This window comes from Trachurus trachurus (genome assembly GCF_905171665.1).
Source record: "Trachurus trachurus genome assembly, chromosome: 6".
In the NCBI taxonomy this organism is placed as follows: Eukaryota; Metazoa; Chordata; class Actinopteri; order Carangiformes; family Carangidae; genus Trachurus; species Trachurus trachurus.
In genome coordinates this window covers 23271871-23297313 of record NC_139897.1, presented here as the reverse complement: position 1 = coordinate 23297313, position 25443 = coordinate 23271871, and the positions used below count along the sequence as shown (strand labels likewise).

Sequence of the window (25443 nt, the reverse complement as noted above, 5' to 3'; positions counted from 1 at the left end):
CAATTAAGTCATTAACAACTGACTGAAAATTAAAGCTGACTAAACATGATGGAAATGAACACGAAGCTCTGATTTAACCTTCGTCTTGTGTTAGCTTTCTACTACCATCTCTTGTGTTAGGGTCAGTTTTGACCTGAGTTTTAAAATCAGTTGTAAAATACACTAAAAACCTTATTTTTTCCATCCAATTTGTTTGGTTTTACACTTGTGATTTCAGTTTTAACTCTCATTATTGTTCACATAATATGTTCCTGCATTCAGGCTGCAAAGTGTCTGCAATAACGTCTTGTGATACTATCTGATTGAATTTGCTGTTGTTTCCCAGCGACACTAATATAGTATCTTTGACTTTATTGCTTATCAACATGTGAATATAATTTTGTGATAATGGCAACTTTGTTGTATAATTAACATATTGTGAGGTAACAGGTTGAGATAAAATGGTGTGTGTGTGTTACATAACATCCATTATTAGATAAGAGCCTGTAAAATAGTTTTTATGACCTTGATCTGTCAATAATTATGAATAAAATATGCTTGCTCACCACAGTTATTGTTTCAATTACTGTCTAAGTCTTTCTGGAATCAATTCAGATGCCAAAATTACTACCAGTGCTCAAAACCAGAAAAGCATTCCTAGAGTCAATTAGAAGGTTCTCTGTTGTGTGTCTAGAACATAAATACTGCACCAGTGCTTCCTCTTGGGACTAAACAAACCACTGCATTTGTTGATAAATGAATGCAGAAAAAGCAATTTTTATAAAGCTTCAGGGAAATATGACTCTGACAGCATTCTATTTTTATCAAGCTCTATATGTTTTATTTTCATTGCCAAACCATTTTTCAAGCTGTCAGAGAGAAAATAGAAATAAATGAAGAGAAGAGAAGAAACCCACCAAAATCTATCTTGCCATCACTTCACATGGCTACACCCATCTCAAACCTCTTATCAATACAGCCATACTTCCATAACAGGTAGTTACTGCCGTGTGAGCTTTTCTATAACACTCGTGTTACACATTGTCCCAATCCGATTGATTTTCTATCCATGGTTTGATTACAAAAATTCCATTGCTTAAAGGTGGTTTACAGCATGTGGTGTACAGTAATACTGAGGATTTGACAATTTCATTAACAGCACAACATGTTTTGACAAGAGTGGGGACCATGATCACAGCTCACCACAGTGATGACAACACTCTGTAATTCCTGAGTGATGGACACATCTCTCTGCCCTGCAGGACTGATTACAGCAGAAAATGCACAGCAGGCTACTGCCTTGTGCTCATGTGTGAACTTCGTCATCTTTGCTTGTCTGACAATCCCAGATCAATACTCAATCAAAGAGCTTTCTGATGATCTGTTGCTTCTCCATGCGAAAGCCCAGATACACAGTGGTGGACTACTTACCATTATCTACGAAAAAAAAAAAAAAAAAAGGCAAGACTTTTGCAGAAGATGAGACAGGAAAAGGGGAGTAGGGGCAGTCATAGGAGACTCTTAGTGATACATGTACAGCACAGATTCACTCAACCAGAGGCGGTCCTGGCTAGTTTTACGCCCTGGGCGAAACCATCCCTTGGGGCCCCCCCCCCCCCCCCAAAAAAAAAACCCCCACCAACGAACAAACACAAGAATATATTATAATCAGTGTTGGGGGGGTTCTTTTAAAATGTATTCCCCCACAGATTACTGATTACATGTCCCAAAATATGTAATCTGTAATGCATTTCTATAACTCAAGTAAATTAATACTAATAGTACTTTCTGGATTACTTTTAGCGTATTTCAAAATCACCTGCCTGAGCGCCTTTAACACTGAATTTGATCTTACACATGATCTTATAGGCTACCGTGGTTCCTTTAAATTAAATCATCAATAAATGTGTTTGAATTTGTCAAACCACTGTTTAATTTGTTATTGATCATCCAGCCATATTTAAATGATTTTTTAAAATAGCCAATCACATAAAAGTATAGGCTTAGGCTATATTAAAACTGAGCAGCTTGACTACCTCTGAACCTCTAAAAAATACACAATTTAAAATAGTTTTTGTTTGTGAGTGTAGGGCCAGCAACATGATGATATTTTGAATATAAAGTAATGACAGGAACCACTATTCCATCTGTAGGCTAAACTAAAAATGTGCTTAAACCATAGACTGTATAAAGAACTCACTTCTCTGCTGAAGTCGGTGTGGTTTTGGAAACAGCGTGACGTTGCTGTTAAACCAGCTCATTACAAACATCATGACAGTCCAGGATCCTTTTTAACACATGATCCTGTCACAGTTCATTCATGTTGTTTACCAGAGACCGGACATTGAAGAGGAAGAAGAGGAATATTGCTGCTGGGCATCCCATAGCAACATTACCAAAATGAAGCCAACTTCAGGGCGAGGAGTTTAGCGCTTAACCCTCCTTTCTTTCCCCCGTATGAGAGCCCTCTGGGCCGGCGGAGCATCCGACGTGAGACCTCAGCAGTCGCGAGTTGACCCCCCCGCCCCCCTCGCCTCTCCTGACACACACACAACCTGTAGGCCTATGACTCTCAGCAGCAAGGTAACGTGACATAGGGGCGCCCCAGCGACCACTCCACTAACTTGACGGCGAGTTTCGTTTTGTCTCTTTTTTTTTTTTTTTTTTTTTGGAGAGCGCTCGTGCGCCCTCACAAAGATTGCGCCCTGGGCGGTCGCCCACATTGCCCATAGCTAAAACCGGCCCTGCACTCAACCACAGCGGGATGCAGCAGTAATTTGGAATAAGTAGGAGATGGTGTGCGGGAGGAGTACAACAGGCTGACTTGATGGAGGACACTGTCTCCTCCAATCATATTATCATTTGAATGGCGTACACAGACCTGTGTCTTAATGAAAGAACTACTCAGAAGACGGATGAGCTTTGTGAGGATGTTTGTGAGTCAACATCTACTCTAGTTCAAACATGACAATATCGTTCTTGGCCCTTTCAGTAAGCCTGGGTGATGGTAACCATGAGCTTAATGAGAATCCTTTGACATTTCTACATTCATTAGAGAAAGAAAAAGAAATCTTGAAGTCCTTGTTTCTTTATCCTTTGAGATGTCCTATGTGTAAACAAGCTATAAATACACCGTTCCTTAACTTTCCATCTGCTTGTAGGTATCACGTTAAATAAAAAACAGCTGAAATTGAAAGGCAAGAAAGAAGGGGATACTGTATCATATGTGGATATGTGCTCATGATAAGGGAGTGAGACTGCATCTATATCATCTAATATATCTGGATATTATATAAGGCAGTCTGTTTGGAGCTTTTACCTGGGATCAGTTTCAGTTTTGTGGTCATGTTACATGAAATTATGGAGGGAATCTCAGCTTACTGGCATCTGCTCTACAAAAAAAACTGGTTATATCTGAAAACAGTGGTGCTATAGGCTACATATCTAGATCATACTGACCTTGGCTGTTGTAAAGTCAGGGATGGTAAGAAATATGTTTTCTTTAATGTAAACTTTATTCTCTGAGGTGAAATTACTCTGCAGCTATATCCAAGCTAAATGCACAACATAAAATAATAACCTTACTGCATGTTCTGGGGTAAGTTAAAAAGTCTGGCAAAGAATGGTGATCCCCAAGTCAAGCTCCATCCTCTGGGTGTAATGAATATGAGCATCAAATTGCATGTCAATCTATCTGATACTGTAGATCTCAGTGTGGATCATAGTGATGGAGAAAAGACACAAGAAGGTAGTTCTGTACAGAACATCTGTGTGCCACTTCATATTTCTGACAAACATGTCGCTCTATCCTTCATTGACACATCATAAATTGGTACAGAGTAACTACTGCAACATAACCAGCAACCTGTACATGTTTTATGCTCAGACGTTTTCTCTTTGGAAACATTTTTCTGTAAAAAAAAAAAAGCTTTAAAAATCGCTGACGTCTAAGGAGCTGGTTTCCAGGCTACGATGGCTGGGATCATTCGTGTGAAACAAAGAGGGGAGATAATCTAAATTGGAGAACCTGGAGTGCAATGGGGGTTTTCAAAAGGGGCAACTGCTGTCTTTTCTTGTCAGGGAGGGGAAGCAAAAATGGGGCGATGGGGAGAGATTGGTTTGTCTGGTTGGACTCTGAGGGTTTTCAGAATGTGTGTGAGTGAGAGGAGTAGGTCCCTGCCGAACCGGAGGGAGGGCTAGACAATCAAGCCAGAGCTGATATGGGACTTTGTGTCAGGAACAAAAGAGAAGAGAAATTCTTGAACAGATTAGCCACACTCAAGTACTGGAACAGCCACCAGAGAAGCAAAGAGTTGAGCCATTGTCTCACCTTGAATTCCCAATCCTCACACCATCATACAGTGCAGGACACGATATTACAACTATAGTTTTGCTCAAGTCTCTCTCTGAAATTAGGAATAAATTCTCATCTACACAACACTCATGCATGAAAAAGAGAGGTGAGAGAGAGGGAGGGGAAGGAGGGGGGGGGGAGTGACAGAGGGCTGTGAGAGCGAGAGATGGATGTTGATGCTATTTAGCTTTGGAATGACGCACTGAACCACATAAAGCCCATAAGGGAGCAAAATAATTTACTCCAAACCACAGAAATGTATTCAAATAAAATCCCATTCACATATATTCAGATCAAATCACTATTGAAAATAAAGCCTATTTAGAATGCAATTTTTTCCTCTCAGTGGTGTAATGCATATTGCTCCCTATGGTAATTCAAAAGAAGATAGCTCAGTTAAGGAGGCTAAGGAAAATCAATGATGCCTTACTGGTGAAAAGAGAACAGATGCATATAAATGAGTGAATACCCTAAGACTTTCTCACTGGATTGCAGCTAGCATTTCTATCCACTGACCACAGGGACTAACATCGTGCTGCACTGATGTGTTTCGAATGCAGATGTGACTCTTTCAATCACTCGCCATACAGCATAAAATCTTTAATTTGAAAATGTCACTGGCATACCATCTAATCATTTTCAGTTTAGACACTGGAACTCACCGAGACTAAACATGAGTCCCCAAGTAATTAGAGGAAAATAAAAGTTGACCAGGTGGACTTATTACTTCACTGAACCAAATGGCAACATGTACAGGGGGGGAAAAACTCATTTATCCTAACACAACAATGCCCCCAAGTTAATTGGGCAGCAGCCTCAGTAGATACCTTGGGCATTAATTTGCCAGGCTTTCTCAGCCTGACAAGCTGATAATGAGGCATTGTGGGACAGCGGGTCACCAGGTAGGGTGCTGGACAGACTGTTCTCCAGTTAACAAAGGGAAAAGGGAAAGAAAGCAAGAGTGAGAGAGAGAGAGAGAGAGAGAGAGAGAGAGAGAGAGAGAGAGAGAGAGAGAGAGAGAGAGAGAGAGAGAGAGAGAGAGGGGGAGAGAGACAAAGACCATAATGCACTATCATGCTACAAATTACCTGCCGGTTTTCATGTATTCTCTCAGCTGAATCATTATCTATTTCCTGAATGAATGTCTTGGTTGGTCACCTCACCGGCCCTTTACCTTAAATTCTTCCACTAGCCTTCTACAAACTTACCAAAGGTGCCAGTCCTATAGCTACTAGATAAGCATTTTGTTTCAGCTTCGATTCTGCTGAGTGTTATGCTCCTGCATGCTGGCAGGACGAGGGTCCAGTCTGGACCACAGCGGGGGAGCCGGCGTCAACAACAGAACGCCGCCACAGGACAGCGACCGTATTAATGACTGCAGTTTAGACAATGCTGCAGCCGTATGCAGGCTCCAGGTGCAGACAAGCGACAAATGGTTCCAGGCAAGTGGTCAGCATAAAGCAAGTCTGGCCACCATGTGCTCTGCTCCCCGGGTCCAATTTTCATATTTTTTTCTGAATGTGGCCGTGCTGTTGTGGAGGAAGTATTTGTACTACACTGTGTGTCAGCAGCAATCTACTCCACTTTTTATGTCAGTCTTTTTTTTTCTTTCTTTTTTTTGCCTCTGGCTTTTTCACCCACACAGACCAAAATATACCACTTTTACTAATCCCTTGCCAGTTTCACTTCACTATCCATCTTTCAGCAAATAGCTGCATGCACAACAAACCATTGATGATTAATAATCAGTAAAGCTATTTGACTGATGTGTATCAAGTGAGCACATGTTAAGGGTCTAATGGGATTTTTTGTCGGTTTGCATAAACAATATTTGCTTGTGAAGTGTCAGGCAGAATTTTCTTCGAAAAGCAGTCAGTCAAAACAGTCATGGGTTTTGCACTTTTATCCTGTAATATTAGACAAAATCAAAATCAAATTAAAATCAACGCCAAAATGCTACAATAAATCAATTAAATTGCTTTGATTTGAAATATCCCTCCGCTACTCTACACCATCATGAGCCGTCCAGAGACTCAAACAAAAGCATCACTGAATTTTATTTTAGCGACAGTAACGATGAGGCTCTAGGGTGACAAGATCAATAATTAGGACAACCACTTTGGTCCAGACTAAAATGTATCAACAACTGTTGGATGGATTTCCTTTAACTTTCTCACAGGAATTTACATTCCCATCACGATGAACTGTACTGTATTAACCCTGGGTCTTTTGAGTGCTTGCAAAATGATCGACTCATTCCAATCAGCCTTAGCCATATAAATCTTACAGTAGCATGTTAAACTAAGGGGGATAAAATTGTTAACGTTATTTCTGCCAAATGTAATGTCACGATATTATTGTCATTTGTGAGCATGTTGACTGTAACATTTTCCTCAGTGTAACCTTAGATCAAAGAACAGCCTTACAGAGCTGCTTCAGCTGTACTTGCAAAAGAAGAAGGGACTATGACCATGATGATCATGTTATATAGCAGAACTCTGGATGTAAATCATGTTTGTTTTGGCAGAGCTAGGACACCTTGTACAGTTTCCACTTCTGCTCCTCGTTATTCCGGAGAGAATATCAGTTTTCTCTCTAGGGAGCAGCTGGTCCATCTCTCTCTCCTCTCCCCCATGAAACCATTAGCTCACAGGTGCTGATTTTTATTGGTCGTGATTGATGTCAACGCCTCAAACACCCACTGACAATGTATTTCTCCTGACCCTGTTCCAGCAGTGCCAAGCTGACATGTATCTGCTGTAACCGTGAGAGCAAACAAACACAGTCACTGCACCGTATCCACCTCGACTGCTCGCGGCACCACGGGTTCATAAAAACAGGGCCCCATGGGTGAACTGGGTAAGCAGCTATGGAGAATGGCGATGTGGTGAGGAGAGGAACAGCGCACACACACACTCTGAAATGTGTGTGTTTTATATAATCGTGTCTACCTTGGGAGAATGACAGTGGGAACTTACCATGATATTTTTCTGTGTTATTTACCTGTGTAAAAAAAGATCTTAAATCTTATATTATCTAATTCATCTAGTTTAGTGCATGGGCTGGAGGCCAACATTTCACAATTCTGTAGATAATTTTTTTGTATGATAGCCTTTCCAGGTGAGTAGCTAAATTTTGGTTATCAACCCCCTAAGGAAAATTGCATGTTAGACGCAGGTGCAGAGCCTGGTTTAGGACTTTTCTCAATGTTCAATAATATTGTGTTTGGTGTCATTTTAAAGGTGACCTTCTAAGCTTTCATTTAAACCCAATTGTGAACCTTTCTGATAAATATGGAGGTCACTGCAGCCCCTCCAGCACAACAGCAGGGAAAGCACATGTGTGATACTGTAACAATAGTGATTATTCCATTTCATTTACTGTATCCCAGTGAGCAGTAACGGTGACACAGCATGCACAATCCAGGACCTTGGTGCAAGAACACCTAAACTGAACACAGCCACCATTTAAGTGACAATGTCTATAAAACAGGTGTATTATATTTCATTTCATTTACCGTATGTTAATATAAAATGACACATGACGTGGGGTCTTTTTTGTCCATGTTTTGTCCACCCCCCAAGCTGTAAATACGCAGCCGGGTGTGTTTGTGTGAGAGAGCAGGGAGCGGAGCACAACGGCAAACCAGATCCATCCCTCTCCCACATCACAGCAGGAGCTCAGGCCTTAATTACTTCTGATATAAACACAAATTAGTCTGGAACAGAAACAGAGACTCGGCTATGAGTAATATCTTAATTTATACCACATCATGTCCAATTACACAAGATATATCACCTAGATGCTAGATTTAACTTGTCTGCTTGCTGTTGGCGCAGGAAAGATAAACACAAATTACCACAAAACATGACAGTCGTACACCAGCTATTTTCTAGCGTCACTCCATTCCTCCCCTAAAATTTAGATCAAATGTTTTTGGTCTGTAAATCCATTCCTACGATGGATGGCTTTCAGTGATGTTACTGTTTTGTTGATGTTGCCACAATGGCTCCAAAAAGAAATGGGGAGAAATCTTGCTCTCTGAGAAATTACACAGTATTCAGACAGCATCACCTAAAAACTCATGTATGCATGTTTTAGTCTATTTACTACAAATCATGGAAACATTCACTGAAAAATTGATTCTCGTTTCAGTTGCTTACAGTACATTTTGTCAACATGTAGTGACCCAAACACAGTACAGACTTTTTTTTTTCTTTCTTTTTTTTTTTACATAATTCTAAACCTAAACTGTTTTGTTGTAATAGAAATATTGAATATGCAGTCTATTATAATGTGGAAAAAATGTAAATGTAGTGTTGGTGTTAATATCCCACTGCAGTAGGTAACATGTTTCTTTGTTGCGGTTTACAGAGGTATAAAAGTTTAATTCATATTGGTAACTACAGTAAGACATCCCTGCTACTATTACTGTAATACTCACTAGATATGTATTTATCTGATACTGAACATGACCAGTCATCTGCATGCTACTGCTGTGTGGGTTATATCTGATAAAATGAACAGTGAAAACTTACTGAGCCTTTTTATTTTGAGAAAATTAAGCTCATATTTGGTTTTTGGTCTTTTTATTGCATTTGTTGACGATAAGAAAAAAAACTGAACAACTGCTCCTTCAATGGAAAACGGAAATGGAAATGGAAAACAAAATAACAAACAAAAAATGTCAGTTGACAGTTTTTTTCTTACAGTCTGGATAAGTAAATAAAAAATAAAATAACTGTCGGCAAAATACTGAACACCGTTGTTAGTCACCAGTAGGCTACTTCAGAAAGTAATGATCCTGTCAAAGCAAAATCAGAAAACCGCCAGTGGAGCGCAGCAAAAGTAAGTACGCCAATATCTGTAGTTCTAAAAAGTTGGGAAACAGGGCAATGATGGAGAAAGCAGTGAAAAAGCAAATATGTCCAAGTTGTGAGAAAATGTAGGGTGATGTGTACACAAACCCCTGGGGAAGGCAGGGCATGGAGGCAAAAGAGAATGTGAGAGATAAAGAGGGGGGAAAAAAATAAGTGGAGGAGTAAACAGACAGGAAGAAGAGGGCTTGCTAGGAGTCTCAGGCTTTGGCTGCTTTTGTTATCAGTTTGCACAGAAATGTCAGAGCACTGTGACATTCTCCCCTACAGCTTCCCCTGCTGCCCAGCCACTATTGTGTAACCACAAGCCATGCTGCTACAGATCACACACCACCCACACACACACACACACACACACACATACATTGTGGAAGTACACATGCAAGCATATTTACTTGCAAAAAGCATATGGCCATACAGTATGTAATGCACAAAACATGTGTCTCTCACTATAGTATAACTTTATGCACTTGAAGGTTTTACATTATAGTACTGGTGCTAAATCATGAAAGAGCACACAAATGTATAAAACATGAGGGAATATTGCAGCATATGAACTTTTAGTCTATAATTTAACTGGAAAAGCAGAGAATTTGAAAGTGAAAAAAGATAACATGTTGGTGAGCTCAATTTGTCAGTAAAAGCTCAAGTCAAGAACAAGAGTTCAGCCACATTCACACAGGAATAAAAGTGTTCTATGATAAATTATTTCCTGTAAAAGCAAGTCAAAAACGTTGAAAAGGATGAATTCAACTTGGTGACCTCATCTAGGCATTTGTGGGGAAAAATGGATGTCAACTGACTACAGAAGTCGGTTGTAGAAAGGAAGATATTTTTTTCCCCACACACATATTTATAAGAAAAGGTTTTTCATTGCGTTTCTTCCTTCTTGCTTGTTTGTCCCTTGGGAGTAACCCTCCCAGGTGGTATGGCTCCTTTGGGTTACGCTCACATGACTCACCTTGAAGGGATTTATCATTATGCCCTGAAATCCTTGTGTGGTTTGAAACAAGGCCAAGTTAAGAAATGTGCCTGTATTTTTAAAACAATGCTTATAGAAGAAATTCTCCATGTTCCACAAGATGCACAACAAGGTCACCACCACCATCTAGTACATCTTTACTGGTCGCTTCAAGAGCCACCACAATGTAAAAAAAACAAAACAAAAAAAATATTATTTCTTTTGCGTCAACGACTGGATGACATGACTGTTTGTGAGTTCAACTGCTTTACAGTGTCTTTCAGCGCATTATTTTAGTTTTTCCTGAATTTAGTGTTTTGGTTGACTCACTGCTCTGTCAGTGTCGTTTTGGACTGCAGCAAACAACCGTGTTCAGCAGTGCTAAAGCCAGACAAAGTGACTAGAACATAGAGGAGCATTTATTTCCCTCAGGGGCTGGTAGAGATCAAAAACAGGGCTAAGAGTAGAGTCAATATTGGGCTTACATTCACCTGATGGCTAGAAAGATGACTCCAAAAGAACGACCGTGTGCTCTGTATCTGTTAGATGTGTAAACAGGAAATCTGTTCGCCATATTAACTTAAAAGATGATGGCGTCTCTGCTCCCGTGTGGCTGAAAAATCAGTTACTGCAGATTTATAATATTTTCCGAAGTTGCAGCTCGCTATGAAGCAGCAGGCAGCACTTCTTCTATTTAAGAGACATCTTGGCATCCCTGTCACTTCATTACTTGTCCTTCAAATCTGATGGACTGCATCTCTGTTAACGTGGCTCTGCTAACCGACAACAACTACTGTGAATATTGTTAATAACAATAAAAGATGTACAATGTCTGACCATCTAGTTATCTGAGATTTTTTGAGTGACACACTCACACAAAACAATCTACTAGCCCTCTGCTACTGATCAGGAAGTCTATAGAGACCTGAGAGGTTGTTACATTTATTTTAAATGATTGATTCATTCCTAGACAGATAACTGGGGCTGCACTGACATGTTGGCTAAGTAGACTATTTAGTACACAGATTCGCAGACATATGCAAAAACCAGTCTTCAGAGCTGCAGCCTTCATCTTATCACTGAGCTCAATTAGATCTGGCATCCGTGGCAACTAAAGTACCAAGGAGCTGTCAGACCGCAACATAGTGAAAATAAAATAAACTTCAGTTCATTTTGTTTTGCTCACTCTGGTTTATTCAACAAGGCTTTAATCCACTCAGGAAATAGCTCTATACGGAGAACTCGGGTTATAAAAACCTTTACTGGGTGTCTTTGAGATATATAGCATATCACAAAATACAGTATAATATAATTGCATTTAATATCAAATTAAATTCTATCAGCCCAAGTTGCAAGAAGGTCCCTCGTGGATGATATCAGATCAAGCCCAGTAATGTAAAATTAGTTTTTTAAAAATGTAGTGGTGCTGAGCCAGCAGAAGTCTGAGTTAACTTGTCTACTAAACAGAGTCAGGGCTAAAACTACTACAGAGAGTGATGATTCAGGTGTTTTTGGAGGTCTGGTCCTCAGTGGGGCCAAGCCAATGAGAGATTCTCCTGCTGGGGATTTGTCATATTTCTGATTCGCTCCCAGTGGGCTCATTTCCTCATTGGTACCCGACTACAAAAATGCACACAGATGCACACATGGACTTGTAAACCTCACATGCAGACACTTTGTGAGGTTGCATGTATGATTGGGAATGTGCAGATAGGCCAAAATTACACCAACGCATTCAGGAATCCACATTTCCATGCAAGGATGGAATGAAAGAGGCTATCACTTGGTATTTTTATTTGCATCGCTGCTATACAGTGAAATTTCCGACTATGTGATTCCCTCATTTCAGCCCTGTTATTGCACTGTCAAAACATCAATATATGTACACTCTTTGTTTGACTGCATTATTCAAACAACATTCAACTGTGCACGTTTGTCAGCCTATTATCTCACTCTCTATAGCCTGTAATGACATGCTGGTGCTTACCAAATATATACCATTGCATAAGCAATAAATGTATTAGCAATTCATGATACAAGTTCAGCATAACGTTGACAACCACTCAAAATGTCTCCAAGGAAAGCTCTGCATGTGTGAGTGTGTGTGTGAGTGTGTGTGTGTGTGTGTGTGTGTGTGTGTGTGTGTGTGTGTGTGTGTGTGTGTGTGTGTGTGTGTGTGTGTGTGTGTGTGTGGGGGTGTGCGCGCGCGTGCGCGCGCGCGCATGTGCGTGTTCTAACTCTGCCTGTGTGTTGACTGATCCCTCTTATCTGTGAAGCTCTGTTGGTGATTAAGGTTTGTGTCTGTTGGCTTTCTGAGTTAATGATGTGAGAACAAACATAGTGAGAGGCTTTACAGTTTTTTTGTCTTACAGCTTTCCATTTTACTTTCTGTCCTTTCTACTTTTAACCTGATGGCTCTGAACTACATCCACTAACTGTATTTCAACAACAAATCCCTACACTTAGAAAATGCTCCTTTTTGGCCATCTTATGCCTTTATTACATCAAAAATATAGGAAATTCAGGCAATGTACAGTATTATGTGGCACACACTCTTACCAATCAGGTTGCCTCATGAACAACTGAGTTTTGCTCATTAAATTACGCTGTAACTATTGTATGTATGAATAGAAAATACCCTTAATGAGTGTGTATTACTGTAAGAACTGGTTAAAAAAAAAAGAAAAAAAAGCTATTATTTCTGAGAGCAGAACACTACAGAATAGGTCAACCATAAAGCGCCATCATCAAAGAAAATATTGTGCAACAATGTTGCAGGTCCAGAAAATAAATCAACAACAGCAAGGAAAGCATTCACCAATGACAGTAAAATACAACCTGGCAGTTAAGAGCAGCAGACAGGCTCTCCAGGATGTGGACGCCTCCTCAATTCTCACCCAAGCAGCAAGTCATATATAACCATCGTATGGTGGATGACAGTCATTCACACCACAGCTGTACGTTGGCAGAATAAAAAAAATATTTTTGACTCTGATTTACTCTGCTTAAAAAGACACGGCCCACACACCAATGGGCATATAAGGTTACACCAAAGTTATGTGAGGTTAGCAAAGTAGCTTTCCTGAAATAAATTATTAGTATTCTATCCCAATAAGGATGCAAATCTCACCTTAACAAAAACAACAGTGATAACACTCGGAGAAGCAAAAAGGAAAAATGACTGTTGCCAATGACAAAGGCATATGAGAGAAAATGATTTACAGAAAAAAAAAACACAGAGGTGAAGAATCTTGTCAGCAGCTCAGCCAAGCCACGCCTCAAAATGATTTATCTTATAACAGTGGACCATGAGATGTTAACACTGAGGTATGATTTGAAAGGATGACAGAGCAGCTCCTCTACCTCAGATAAGCTGAAAGTTGTCAAAAAAGAACATTGATAATTTATGACTCAGCTGTCAGTTTAGTCAGCACACTCACTGCACAACTAAAATTAATGCAGCTTAGCATGCAACCCTCCTTCATATTGTTTATAATGTTCTCTTTTTCTGCTTTAGAGAGGTGTTGATTCAACTTTATGGTCATTTTGGAGGATAAGGACAATTTGCAGTGCAGCTGGACTGTCATCGTATCACTATAAAAGAGGAGGATAAAACCCAGTTTGTCAACCTGTTCACATTAGCTGTTAAGTTACAAGCAAAACTTCAGCTGAAGAGATACCAAAATAGAAATGTCCACTTTTGGATATCTTCTTGTTACATGGCAAACTGTCTGTTCCCCCTCTGATCAGTGTCATTCAGTTCAGCTGTTGTCTCACCAGAGACGACAAGACTAAGGACAGGGTGTGATAAGTGTTTTACAAGGGTTCCTACAACTATTGTGAGTAGAGTCGATATTTTGCTGTCATAAGATTTTGTGTGCAGGAAAATTGGAGTAAAATTATGAATGCCCTGCACTTTTATAGAGTCTTTCTACCGTAACTGACGATGCACTTTAAAATCTTACCTCATCCATTCATCATTTAACAACAGACCTCACATCTTTGTGAGTAACTTGGAGGTCTGTTTCTTGTCTGAGGACAAGTGAAAATGAGGATTCACAAACCCTGCTATTGTTTGTTGATCTGCTGCATATGAGCTACAGCCATCCGGACATAGAATTTTGCAATCACTTTATTTATCTATTATTTACCTTTGTTTTACTTATTTTATCAATTTGTGTTTATTTTGTTGAATTTTGTAATATATCTACTGTGCAGGTTGTAGATACCTTATATGTTTAGATTGCTATCCATCATGCAGTACCATCTGGGACACATCCCAAATTCATTCTGTAGCATGACAGTGACCTCAAACATAGAGCCAGAATTGAAAACAAGGAGGCGTGAAACACAGGCCTGATCTGAATACCACAGTCAGTCTGGGAAAACACGAAGAGTCAAAGGACACAGGCAGCGTAAATTTAAAGAAGGACTGTGGCAAGAAGCTTGGAACAAGTATTCTGAAAAAAATATGTGAAGTAAGAATCTGTGCTGATTCAAAGTGAATGTGGATTTTCTTACCAATGTTCACTTATGAATAAAAAGGCATTATTAAAGCATTATTACTTGAATTTTGTACTTATCCTTTGCAGGTCACTGTATGGAGAGTGCTGTTATCACATTCAACTGTGATGCAGTGTTTGATAAATAAAGCATTATAGTTAACTTAAATATGAATTAAATGCAATATTCATTATGTTCAGCCTTACAAGATGCGGGTCCTCAAGGTGAATGTGTTTGCCAGGCTAACATTGTCATTAAAAGTTAGTCACAAATGAGAGTGTTGTTAAAAATACACAAAGATCTCATGTAGGCCACAGCATCTGCTGAAATACCTCTGCAAGACAATGTGAATGGTAAAACTGCATCCAGACGTTTAGTGCTTTCATTAAACAAGTTGGTGTATGGTGTTTAAGTAAACGTATTGCTTTAACAGTGTGAAATGTGACTCTGAATGCAACATCTCAACTGAACATAAAAAAAATCCCACCTGATTCAGCCAGTGTAAATGTCATCAACACAACCTCACTACACCCAGGATCAAAGATATCTCGAGTGTAGCAATCATAGTGTGTGATCCTGCTGTCCACCTAAATCCAATAATAGCCCTGTTCTCTTCAGAGTACTTCAATATAACAGTGTCACTAACCTGTAGGGGATCCTTCAAGCACCTCTCCTGCATAACGTGTCTCTTTGAAGATAGGCCGGTTGTCATTCTGGTCGATGACAGTGATCACTAGCGAAGTAGGTCCATCCACGATGTTTCCAGCAAAGTCTGTGGTTGACACTTCCAGCTGTGTGGATGAAAAGATAAGGGAGTTTATTTTCAAATATGAAGCTGGTGTTCAGATCTCTGATCTCATTTTTGGTCACCTAAAAGTGTGGTTCAAATTCTGTGCTGTTGCACACCCTGAAATGGATGTAAAGTGCCTGTCTTGTCATTATCTGTTTTACTTTGGCCTTGGTGTCTCTCACTCTCCATCTGTCACAGATTTCTCAGACTCCAGAGCTCCATCCGTCTGCACCAACCACCACCTGCATCAACCCCCTTTCCTCTGCTCCTAAACCAGCCTGCCCTCCCTGCTTATGGACCAGCCTGCCCACAAGAAGCCGCCTTCATCAGCTCTTCCTTGACTGAAAAATCCCAATTTATTCCATATTCTATACTGTAAACTGTTTTCTTGTTTGTAAAAATGGGTTATACAAATAAACTTGTCATGCCTAGCCTGAGAGTTTAGTATACATTGTGATGCTTTAACATTTATTGTTTAAGATGAGACTTGTTATTGCCAAGCTCATTAGAGTAAAGGAAAAGCAGACACAGAAATAGAAGCAAAACAAGAGTTAACATTGGTGTTGGTTTCCATCAATGGTGACAGCTCTTGTCAAGGGAAGAAGTGTGATCCTATAAATAAACAGATGTTTAAGATAAAGTTGTCCATTAAGTGTTTGCATAAACATTTGTTAAACTCGCAACTTACATCACCTTTAAACTTGGCAGGTCTCTGAATATCTATATGTCTCCTGGTTCCATAAAGCCTGTTTATATTAATCATCCACCACCTCCTCCTCCATCTCATCTGCTCCACTACACAGTGATTCTAAATGTGTGGCCCATGCCACATATTTATGCATTATTCTTCTTTATACTCTGCAGCATTGCTACTCATCCCCCCTGATTCACCTAAGGGACCAAGCCAGTTTATACAACATCCATTCATTAAACAAGCAGCTATTAATCCTGGGTCAGTCCTGTACAGTTTAGCCAAACTCTTGCTCTGCTTGAAGTTTTTCTTTTGTTTGTTTTACACCCAGCAACACTTTATGATAATAAGGTGGAAGATAATAATTATTCATTAAAATAATAGTTAATAAGTTAAAAAAAAAAAAAAATACATACAGTAGGACATTCTTTTGTGTGCCAGACAGCAAATAAGTAAAGGTGCAACACTCATTTCTCTAGCACAGTTTGAGTGTACTCCTCTGCAGTGACAGCTTCCAGCTGCCTTGATTTCAGGGTGATAAAGATGAATTTCATTTTGGCAGAAGTGATGAGCTGATTCACTCTTCTTTAATTTTAAAGGGCAGTGGTGTTTAAGGGATGTTTTCAGAGACTGACAGCTTTTTGTGGTTAAAATGAATTGCTGATGTATTTAAATGATGTGATGTTTACCTAATGGTTTGATAATTGTTGGTGCTATATACTGTAAAACATGCTGAAGCTTAAGTCATGTTAAATGCTCTTTGAGACTGTACTTGAGCTAAATGTACAGTAATGTACAGTACTACACTCCACACAACACACTCCCGATGAGATGCCAACACACAGACAGATATGTCTTCCTGGAAATGCCAGTAAGCACTATATTGGTGAAGTATATGTAAAGATGGATGTTCTCTATATGAACTGTCTCGCAGCTGCATCATTCATCTAGTGTTATGAACAGGCTGATAATAGTAGCTCTAATATTGTGCTAGCACAATAACAGGCAAATAGATTAAAAAAAGAAACTGTTTTGAGTTTAACACAACTTCTCTCTTGTACACACTCACATAAAAAACACACCTCTTCTGCACTTGTTTTTGACAAGCACCATTTATCAGCAGAGAGTAGGTGATCAGATGTTAAAACTCACTGTTCAAACTGCAAAAGAGTATGAGTATTCACATTTTCTAACCGTATTCATAAATAGCAGTATCATTTTGGCCATCTTATGCCTTTATTACATCAAAAATATAGGAAATTCAGGCAGTGTACAGTATTCATGTCCATGTGGCACACACTCTTACAGTACCAATCAGCCATCAGGTTGCCTCATAACCTCATTAAATTACGCTGTAACTATGGTATGTATGAATAGGAAATACCCTTTAGGAGGTGTATTAAGAACTGGTAAAACAATTATTTTGGATTATCACGAAAAATAAAGCCTTAGTTGAGAAAAGAAGTTGGTTTTAGTATGTTTATTATTTATTAGCAGTGGTTTAATCGGATGATACAATGACGTCTTGGAAAGAATGAGATCATGGTTTTTATGAAACATAATTGGGTATAATTGATTAACAAAGGTCACAGACTTGGAAACTTAACACACCAAAAGTAAGGGCTGGTGCAAGCGCCTGGACAAAGAGATTGTCACAGATTTAGGATAGGTTCGATATGATCTCAACTTGTCTGCTACTTGAAATCCTATCTACAGAAGGGACTGTACCATATGAAGTCAGTGATCTGTATCCTATAAAGATACCATATGTAATGACATTACCTCCATTTCAATCTAATCTAAAAATTTGTGGCTAAAGACATCACTTCACTTCCTTTATTAGCGCTGGAGCAGGGCCGCGAGATTCATCAGAGAGAGAGAGAGAGAGAGAAAGAGAGAGCAAGAGAGGTTCCTCCTTTATCTGTACGATCACATTACCAGCCTTTCCTCTTCCTATCAGTAATGCATGACATCACATAACCTCTCTATCACATGGGTCATCCCACTCCTCTCCCTCTATCTCACTCCTCTGTCTTCCTCCTCCTTTGTCCTCCTATCTCTCCATCACCATGTAGCCGGGAGCGTTGTGTAATGGCAGTAATGGCACAGATGCAGCTGAAGTATTTAGGTGTTAGGCACCTAATGGTTTCATATATCATATCATCCGCCTTCTCCCTCTTTCTCTCTGCCTTGAAAATATACCATGAGAAGCTTTTCCTGACAGGGACCATACACCCGTCTGTCTCCGTCCCACAGAACTGCTGACTCGAATGTAATGATGCTCTCAACCCAACATGTATTTCCATCCTATCCACTGAATAGCTCACACACACTAAGAGGCATACAGTAGAATATGGCTGAAACAAGCAGACAGGGATCTGCATGGAAAAAGCCGGCAAGCAAATGTACGCATGACTTCACTCACTCTCACACACACACATTAATGCATGCACACAGTCTAGCTTTCTCTTCTCAGCATGTCTGAGCAGTAATGAGAACATTAGCAGTGAGGTGCCGAGCATCACATTATTTGAATGGAAGATCACCCCCAACAACACAGCGATAACCTGTTTGGCAGTCAGAGGGAATACATAATCAAACAAGCATCAGCTCATATCAAAGAAAAATGATGTGATGTTTCAAATACAGCCTTGAACCGCTTTGACTTGCTTGACTTTCTCTGAGCCATGTAGCTATGTGTAACATGTAAACGTCTTAGCCATGCTCCATTACCATTGCATATACACTACATGTTAAACTAGGTGCTGAGTAGTTGGTGTATTCATACTTGTCTATTCATCATCAGTTTTACCAGTGTTAAAAAAAAAGTATCCTGACTCCACTTACAGAAACATAGAGTACCAAAACTGAAATTGCGCCTCTGAGTACTACAACTTTACGCCAGTGGTGATAAATGACCATCACAGATTCTTTTATACCTCGTTTCAAAACCATAATCGCTGACAAAGAGCAGTTTTTGTACCCTGCAGGCCTTAGTGTATGTGAAATACGAAGTCTTGGCAACAGTAGGAATATTTATCAAAAAGAATTTGGTAAAAGCAGCATAACCTCTTTCAGTCTGCGCTCCTCTTGCCACAGCTCCAACTCTAGGTGCTACAGTAGTTTTTCCTCTGACGGCTCATTTTGTATTTGTAGATAAAAAAAAAATCCTCACTCGTCCCCAGTGGTTGGACACTTTGCTAGAATCCTCACCTACGTGCCCTTCCCTCTACAGTTAAAAGATACTTTGCATAATGAAAGATACGGAATAGGAATTTGTCTTCACATGGCAGTCAGAAAAATGGTGAAAGGAAGTGTTTGGTTTTGAGTTCATATTTTCACTATCAGGGCACCATCTATTAGTATGTTGGAGCATCAGAAATAAGGTCTTCTGAGACCCAATCAGCCTCCAGCATATACTGTAGTGCCATGTATAAGTTATACAGCACATAGAGCGCACTCCACCGTCATCAGTCATTCCCTCCTCTAGGGAACTGTCAACTCCTAAGAATGTATCAGTCCAAGATAAATAAGAGAGAGCTCTCGCTTGAATATGAAAAAATATATCAAACATATTTCTTACTTGTTTGGATGTACACTGCACTTTAAATGTAATTAATTCTATGTTATTGACTCTTTCTGAATCAATGTGCAAAGAAAATCACCCATTACCTTCCAAAAGAGCAACCAATCATGATGACACGGACTGTATGTGTGTGTGTGTGGTTGGAGAGGGAAGTTTAAGTCAGACCCAAGGCACTGGATTCCTCTCACGGCTCATCACTTGCCTGTTAACAAAATGAGGGGGCTATTTTGTCTCTATCATGGATCATAGCAAAATATTTTCTCAAGTTGAAAATTAGCATCTATGTGTGCAAGAAGGGCCACTGATTTCATTTGGAGGGAAAATTACTTATTAAAGGCAGGGAGAATTGGAGAAGATGGGCCCGGCTAGTGCCAGATCAGTCACAGAGGAGGTGAGAAACTCTGTGACCGCTGCCTCTGTGTCTATCAGCTGACGTCGCCCCAACTTCACAGTGAGAACCTGTGATTATAAGACATATTATCTGTTAAAATTACAGTACTGTGGATACATCTCTCTCCTGCAGTTTCCTTCTTTTCATTTTCAGTTTTTTAGAGACTGTGTCAGATGAGCCTCAGTAGGGATATTTTAGCTCCATCATTATCACACCAGGACCTTGACTCTTCTCTGTAAGCAAGATGTGTCCATTTGTTTCGAGATCAGCCCTCTTTTTAAATAATGGCTGCTCTTATTTGTTATTCAAGTGTTCATCATATCATTATTTCCCATAAATGGAGCACAGTTAATTTGATCGAAATGGATGCTATATGATGAATATCTTCTATTTATCCTGCCGTCACTGCAGGATTCCCTCATCAATGTAAAGGCTGCAATTGACGAGGACCATTTACTTGTATACAGAAGTACCAAACATAACATATTATCTCTTTAAAAAAAAAAAAGCAGACACAACCTTCCTCTTCAGAGCTATCAACCACACACTCCCCTCCATTTATAAGAGACACATACAGTACACATGCAGACACACAAAACTAGAGACAATGTGTGTAGTTGTGACTTACAGTAACCGGTCAAGAGCAAATAAGTGTAACTACACTTGATTCCAAAATCAAGTGGCTTGTTTCAATTAAAATATCAAATACTGAGTTTCTCTCTTTGCCTTTCCTCTCCCCCGTCTCCAAGGATACCTCCTGGCATTTAGTTTTGAAAGGCTTTTGTGTCAATATTAGAAGCTAAGTTGATTACAGGGGTTTGATATAGGCAGTCAATTGGACACTTGGCTCATTGTGGCAGAAGAGGAGGAAAAGGTAGCTGCGCTGGGGAAGCTCTATCATAGCCTTAAAAACAGACAAGAATGAGAAGAATAAAAAGGGAAGTGGTGAAAAGAGGCAGAGTCATGCATATGGAAGCGCCTCCGTTTCCTTCCACCACCACTGCCTCATTTCACATTCACTCAGCATTCATCTCCTCCTGAGCCATTCAAGTAGTCCTCCCTTTCCAAGGGAGATGAATTCAAAGGGGCTCTGCCTGCCTGCCGTTTTCTTAAGATCCCAGTGAAACTGCTCCGTGGTAGCTTCAAGGTGAATGGTACCCAGTACCTCCCAAATACTCCTGTGGCTCAGCCTTTATCAGCAGGCTGCGCTCCACCCTGCAGAACCCCGGTCCTGCTACGACACAGTTCAGACAGTCCCCAGGAGGGAGAGCTTTCACCCTCCCTTAAACTCTACTCGGTGCTCTCACATGCACACAGCAAGGGGGGGCATAATCTGATCACTGCAGTACTCGCTAATCTGTTTTACAGTGCAGCTCCAGCAAGATGAGATTGACCGGTCAGATCAGAGTAGCTAGAAACAGAAGAACCGGAAGGAGGGGAGGACACATCATAGATCTGTATCTGAACAGTAACATTTCTGCCTCATGACGGCAGGGGGAATGGAAAGTTACAGTAGCAGTGCCACATAAGAAACTCAAACAGAGATCATGACGGAAAGAATATTAAATCGGAAATGGTTTTGTGTTTAAAACAAAGTCTCTTTGTACAGTATCTTTTCATTGAGTAAAAGTCAAAGACAAACATCACAGACAAATAACTTGTTCTATTATGTAACATTATGAAAAACATTTCAGTTTCCTTTTCAGTTTTTAGCTTCTCACAGTAAGAGCAGAGAGATGTGTTTTTTTTCTCCCCCATTTTCCCACAAGAGTTTCACTTTTTCCTCAGTTCTGCTCAAAGCTTAGACCTTAAGGCATCAGCGTCTCTTAGAAAAGCCTACCGGGAGAAGAGGATGTTAATCCACCAGTCCTGTACACATCTGCTGCATCTACCTTCAAAAGCTTGAATAATTCTATACCGATGAAATTAAGCCATGGGAGCAGGCCATCAGGAAGGAGGCACAGCTGCCAAGTGTGTTTCATGCTCTCACCATGGCTCCACAGTGAAAGACACAGGAGCACCAACTGGGAATGGGTGAGAGTTTTCTGCAGACGAGTACAGTATATTTTTCTGCAGAGTGAAACCACAACTTTATGCCATCAAAGCCAAAACAGTTGAATCAAAAACTTCCCCTAAGCCTGAATTATTCGATTTGGGCTTCCTGGAGACACTTTTTAACCACTCTAGTTGAGTTTCTCTGGGGATGGTAATATTGGTTCACTGTTTTTGGCTCAGACTGAAATACCTCTGCAACAACTACTACTGGATGAACTGCGATAAAATTTTGAGCAGATATCAATTGTGCCAACTGCCAAGAGAATATATAACTTACTTCTCGGTGCAACAGCATGTGATCTGTCTACAGCAGGGATTAATACAATGGAAAAAGGCAAAGTGGAACTGGAGCAGGTAGTGTTTGCAATGCACAGCACCAAACTCTGATCACCTCGAGAGGTGGTCTCAGTTTGATCAGTTGCACATATGTGCTAAGCCTGAGCCATCTCGTGAATCTAACAAGACCAAGGCCAGCCTGGAATGAACATGAACAACTTTACCTCCAATAATCAAAGGGAATAAATATAATAATAGTCATAAAATAAGGTTCAAAAGGCGCTTCTCAAAAGAGATCTTAGTAATCAGTCCTAAATCTTTAAATGTGTTTATCATATCAGTCTAATCCATATGATTAGCTATATGAACATTTTAGCAAACGTGATTTATTAGAACAAAAAATACAATGCTCTTTAGGAAACTGCTCTGCTCTTGGAATATTGGATTGTGTTGTGTGTGGATTTCTTTTTTTTGTCTCTTTTCCCAGAATCATTGATCTGAAATGTTCCTCATTACATCAAAAGAAAAGAGCCCCTTGGAATGTCAAAGAAGATATAAATAGATGGTCTTTGGAGGGGGAGAGATTGAACTAAAGATGGAAGGTGAAAAAAGAGTGGGGGAGTTAAAAGTATAGAAAAGATAGAAAATGATAAGAAAGATCTTTCATTCAGCTGGCTGTCTGGCAAGATAAAAAATAATCCTACTTCTGAAAGGTGTTGAAAGAGTCACAAAGGCTCTCCCTGGTGTATCATGGTACAAAATAGCCCCCCCACTCCCTCCTTTCCAGAGGTTTAATTCAATCTCCTTTTGTCTGGCACTGAAGGTACTGTTTGGAAGGCCGTTGGAAAACGAGGCTCATCTGTCTGCTACAACCTTCGCCACTTCTTATAATGTTTCATATTTGTCCCTAACAGGAAGCCAATACATGGTTCACTTCAGACCAAAGTAAAACACCAGTAGGGCAGCTGTGTGCCATGATTGTATTCCTTTTTAAATAAATACATGGTCAGCATCTACTGAACTTCTACAGGAAGGTGAGGGAAACACAGCTAAGCGTGTAGTGCAGTGAGGTCCTTTTGAATTATTTACAACCTGGTTTATTATATATAATCTATATGTCACAGTGCACATAATGTTTTGTGGTGTGCTTTCTGTGCACCTGAATATGGGCTTATTAATCGGTCTAATAAAAATCATAGGGTTTCAAAGTTTTATAGTTACACCAGAGACATCTTAAGCCTGCATCAGGGCCGGCCCACACATGCTGTAATAGACCATATTATCTTTAATACCCCTGATGAAAATCTGATCTTTTCTTTACTGTACTTTCTCTTTAGCTTGCTTCTGCGGCAAAGTGGCCAAGTCTCCACATAGTCTGAACATTTCACGTATGTGAGCAGGAAATTACAGTGTCTGAATTACGGTGTCAGGAAAGAAAACGATTTTGGTGCCCATGCAGGGCTGACTGAAATCTTACAGCAAAACATATGGATTCACAAAGCTTCAACAATGATGAATTGGTTACTGAATTCTTTAGCTCTTTTTCTTGTGAAGAGAAGGATGAAAGAGCAACATATGGTTGTCCATGTCCAAAGAGGCATTTTTCTGATCTGATGCCTCCATCAGCAGAAAGACTTTTGTCACTGATGATAGTTATATTATGTCTAGATGGTTTAGTCACAACAACAACTAGTTAAGACAAAAATTTACTGGCAACAAGTCTTATCAGCTGTCATTACTTACACTGAAAGGGAAATTACACTGAAAGGGGAATTGCCATTTTTTACAATCTGGACCTTATTTCTAGCATAAAATACGATCATTTACTCACCCAGATAACTTTGGTGTGATTACATGTCATTCCGACAGAATTAGATCCAGCCGAGAGCCGCGTATATCCATATAATGTGAGTCTACAGGGCAGCGGAATGCAGCCGCTAAATAACACATTATCTGCAGCGAAACTCGTTCATTTCACCAATATTTTGTTATGATGACACGCAGAAACGAACCATAGCATTAGCAGTAGCAACTTTCAAGTAAACAAGCCGTGCAGCGCTCAGAGATTACATCATCCAGGTCAGGGGTTAGTACTGTAGGTCAACCTACAGACACCGGATGTTGATAACAGGTAACCCCGGACTCAGAGGGGAATAGCACTAGCCTATCATAATAAAATATTGGTGAAATGAACGGGTTTCGCGGCAGATTGCGTTGCGTGCCCTGTGTTCTCGCATTATAGGGATATACGCAGCTCTCGGCTGGATCTAATTTTGTCAGAACGATTTGTAATGACACCAAAGTTATCTGGGTGAGTAAATGATCGTATTTTATCCTAGAAATAAGGTCCAAATGGTAAAAAAAAAAACAGCAATTCCCCTTTAATTCATCCTGTGTGCCAGAATAGACATTGCTGTAGAATTCTGTAGCAGACTGAATAATTCAATTTGGTCATATTGGCATTTAAGGAAAGATTAAGATACAAATTTCAATGCAACTCACTTGAACTTGACTTTCAGCTGACATCGGAGTGAGTAAATAATAAATGTGTTTTTGTTTTTTAGATGGCCCATCATTCTCGTACATGACTTTGTCTCTTCTTAGCATTATTAACTTGTGTGCCTCCCTCAGGATGAATTTTAACAATCTACCAAACCATTACAGACCATTTCCAGTCTTTTGTGGTCAATGTCAGCCATTTTGGAAGATAACATTGGGTGGTGTTTCTGTTTCCAGTCTCTACAGTTGAAAGTGGAGCTGCCTTGTTACAAAAGCAGAGTGCATTAGGGGCTGTGCCATGTGCCACAGCAGGCGGCGGACAGGCTGAATTAGCCCCAGTAATGCCTTAGGCTGAGCAACAGGGCGCTCACTGTTTAATCAGGTTATCTGGGAGCAGGGGCACAGCGGTATGTCTGCAAGGGTTTAAGGGGGTTTCTAGAAGGACAGCTGGAGAGTGACACAACCCTCAGAGTTCAATGAT

The 25443-nt window shown here is 40.0% G+C and overlaps 1 protein-coding gene across 1 annotated transcript in view; it reads right to left on the bottom strand.

Moving 5' to 3' along the window:
* The window catches only part of cdh13 (cadherin 13, H-cadherin (heart)), a 306474-nt gene that overhangs the window by 156075 nt on the left and 124956 nt on the right, over positions 1 to 25443 (bottom strand). Inside the window, exon 5 of the mRNA XM_083974351.1 lies at positions 15343 to 15465. Within this exon, the coding sequence (XP_083830477.1) occupies positions 15343 to 15465 (123 nt within the window). The remainder of the gene's footprint in view (positions 1 to 15342; positions 15466 to 25443) is intronic.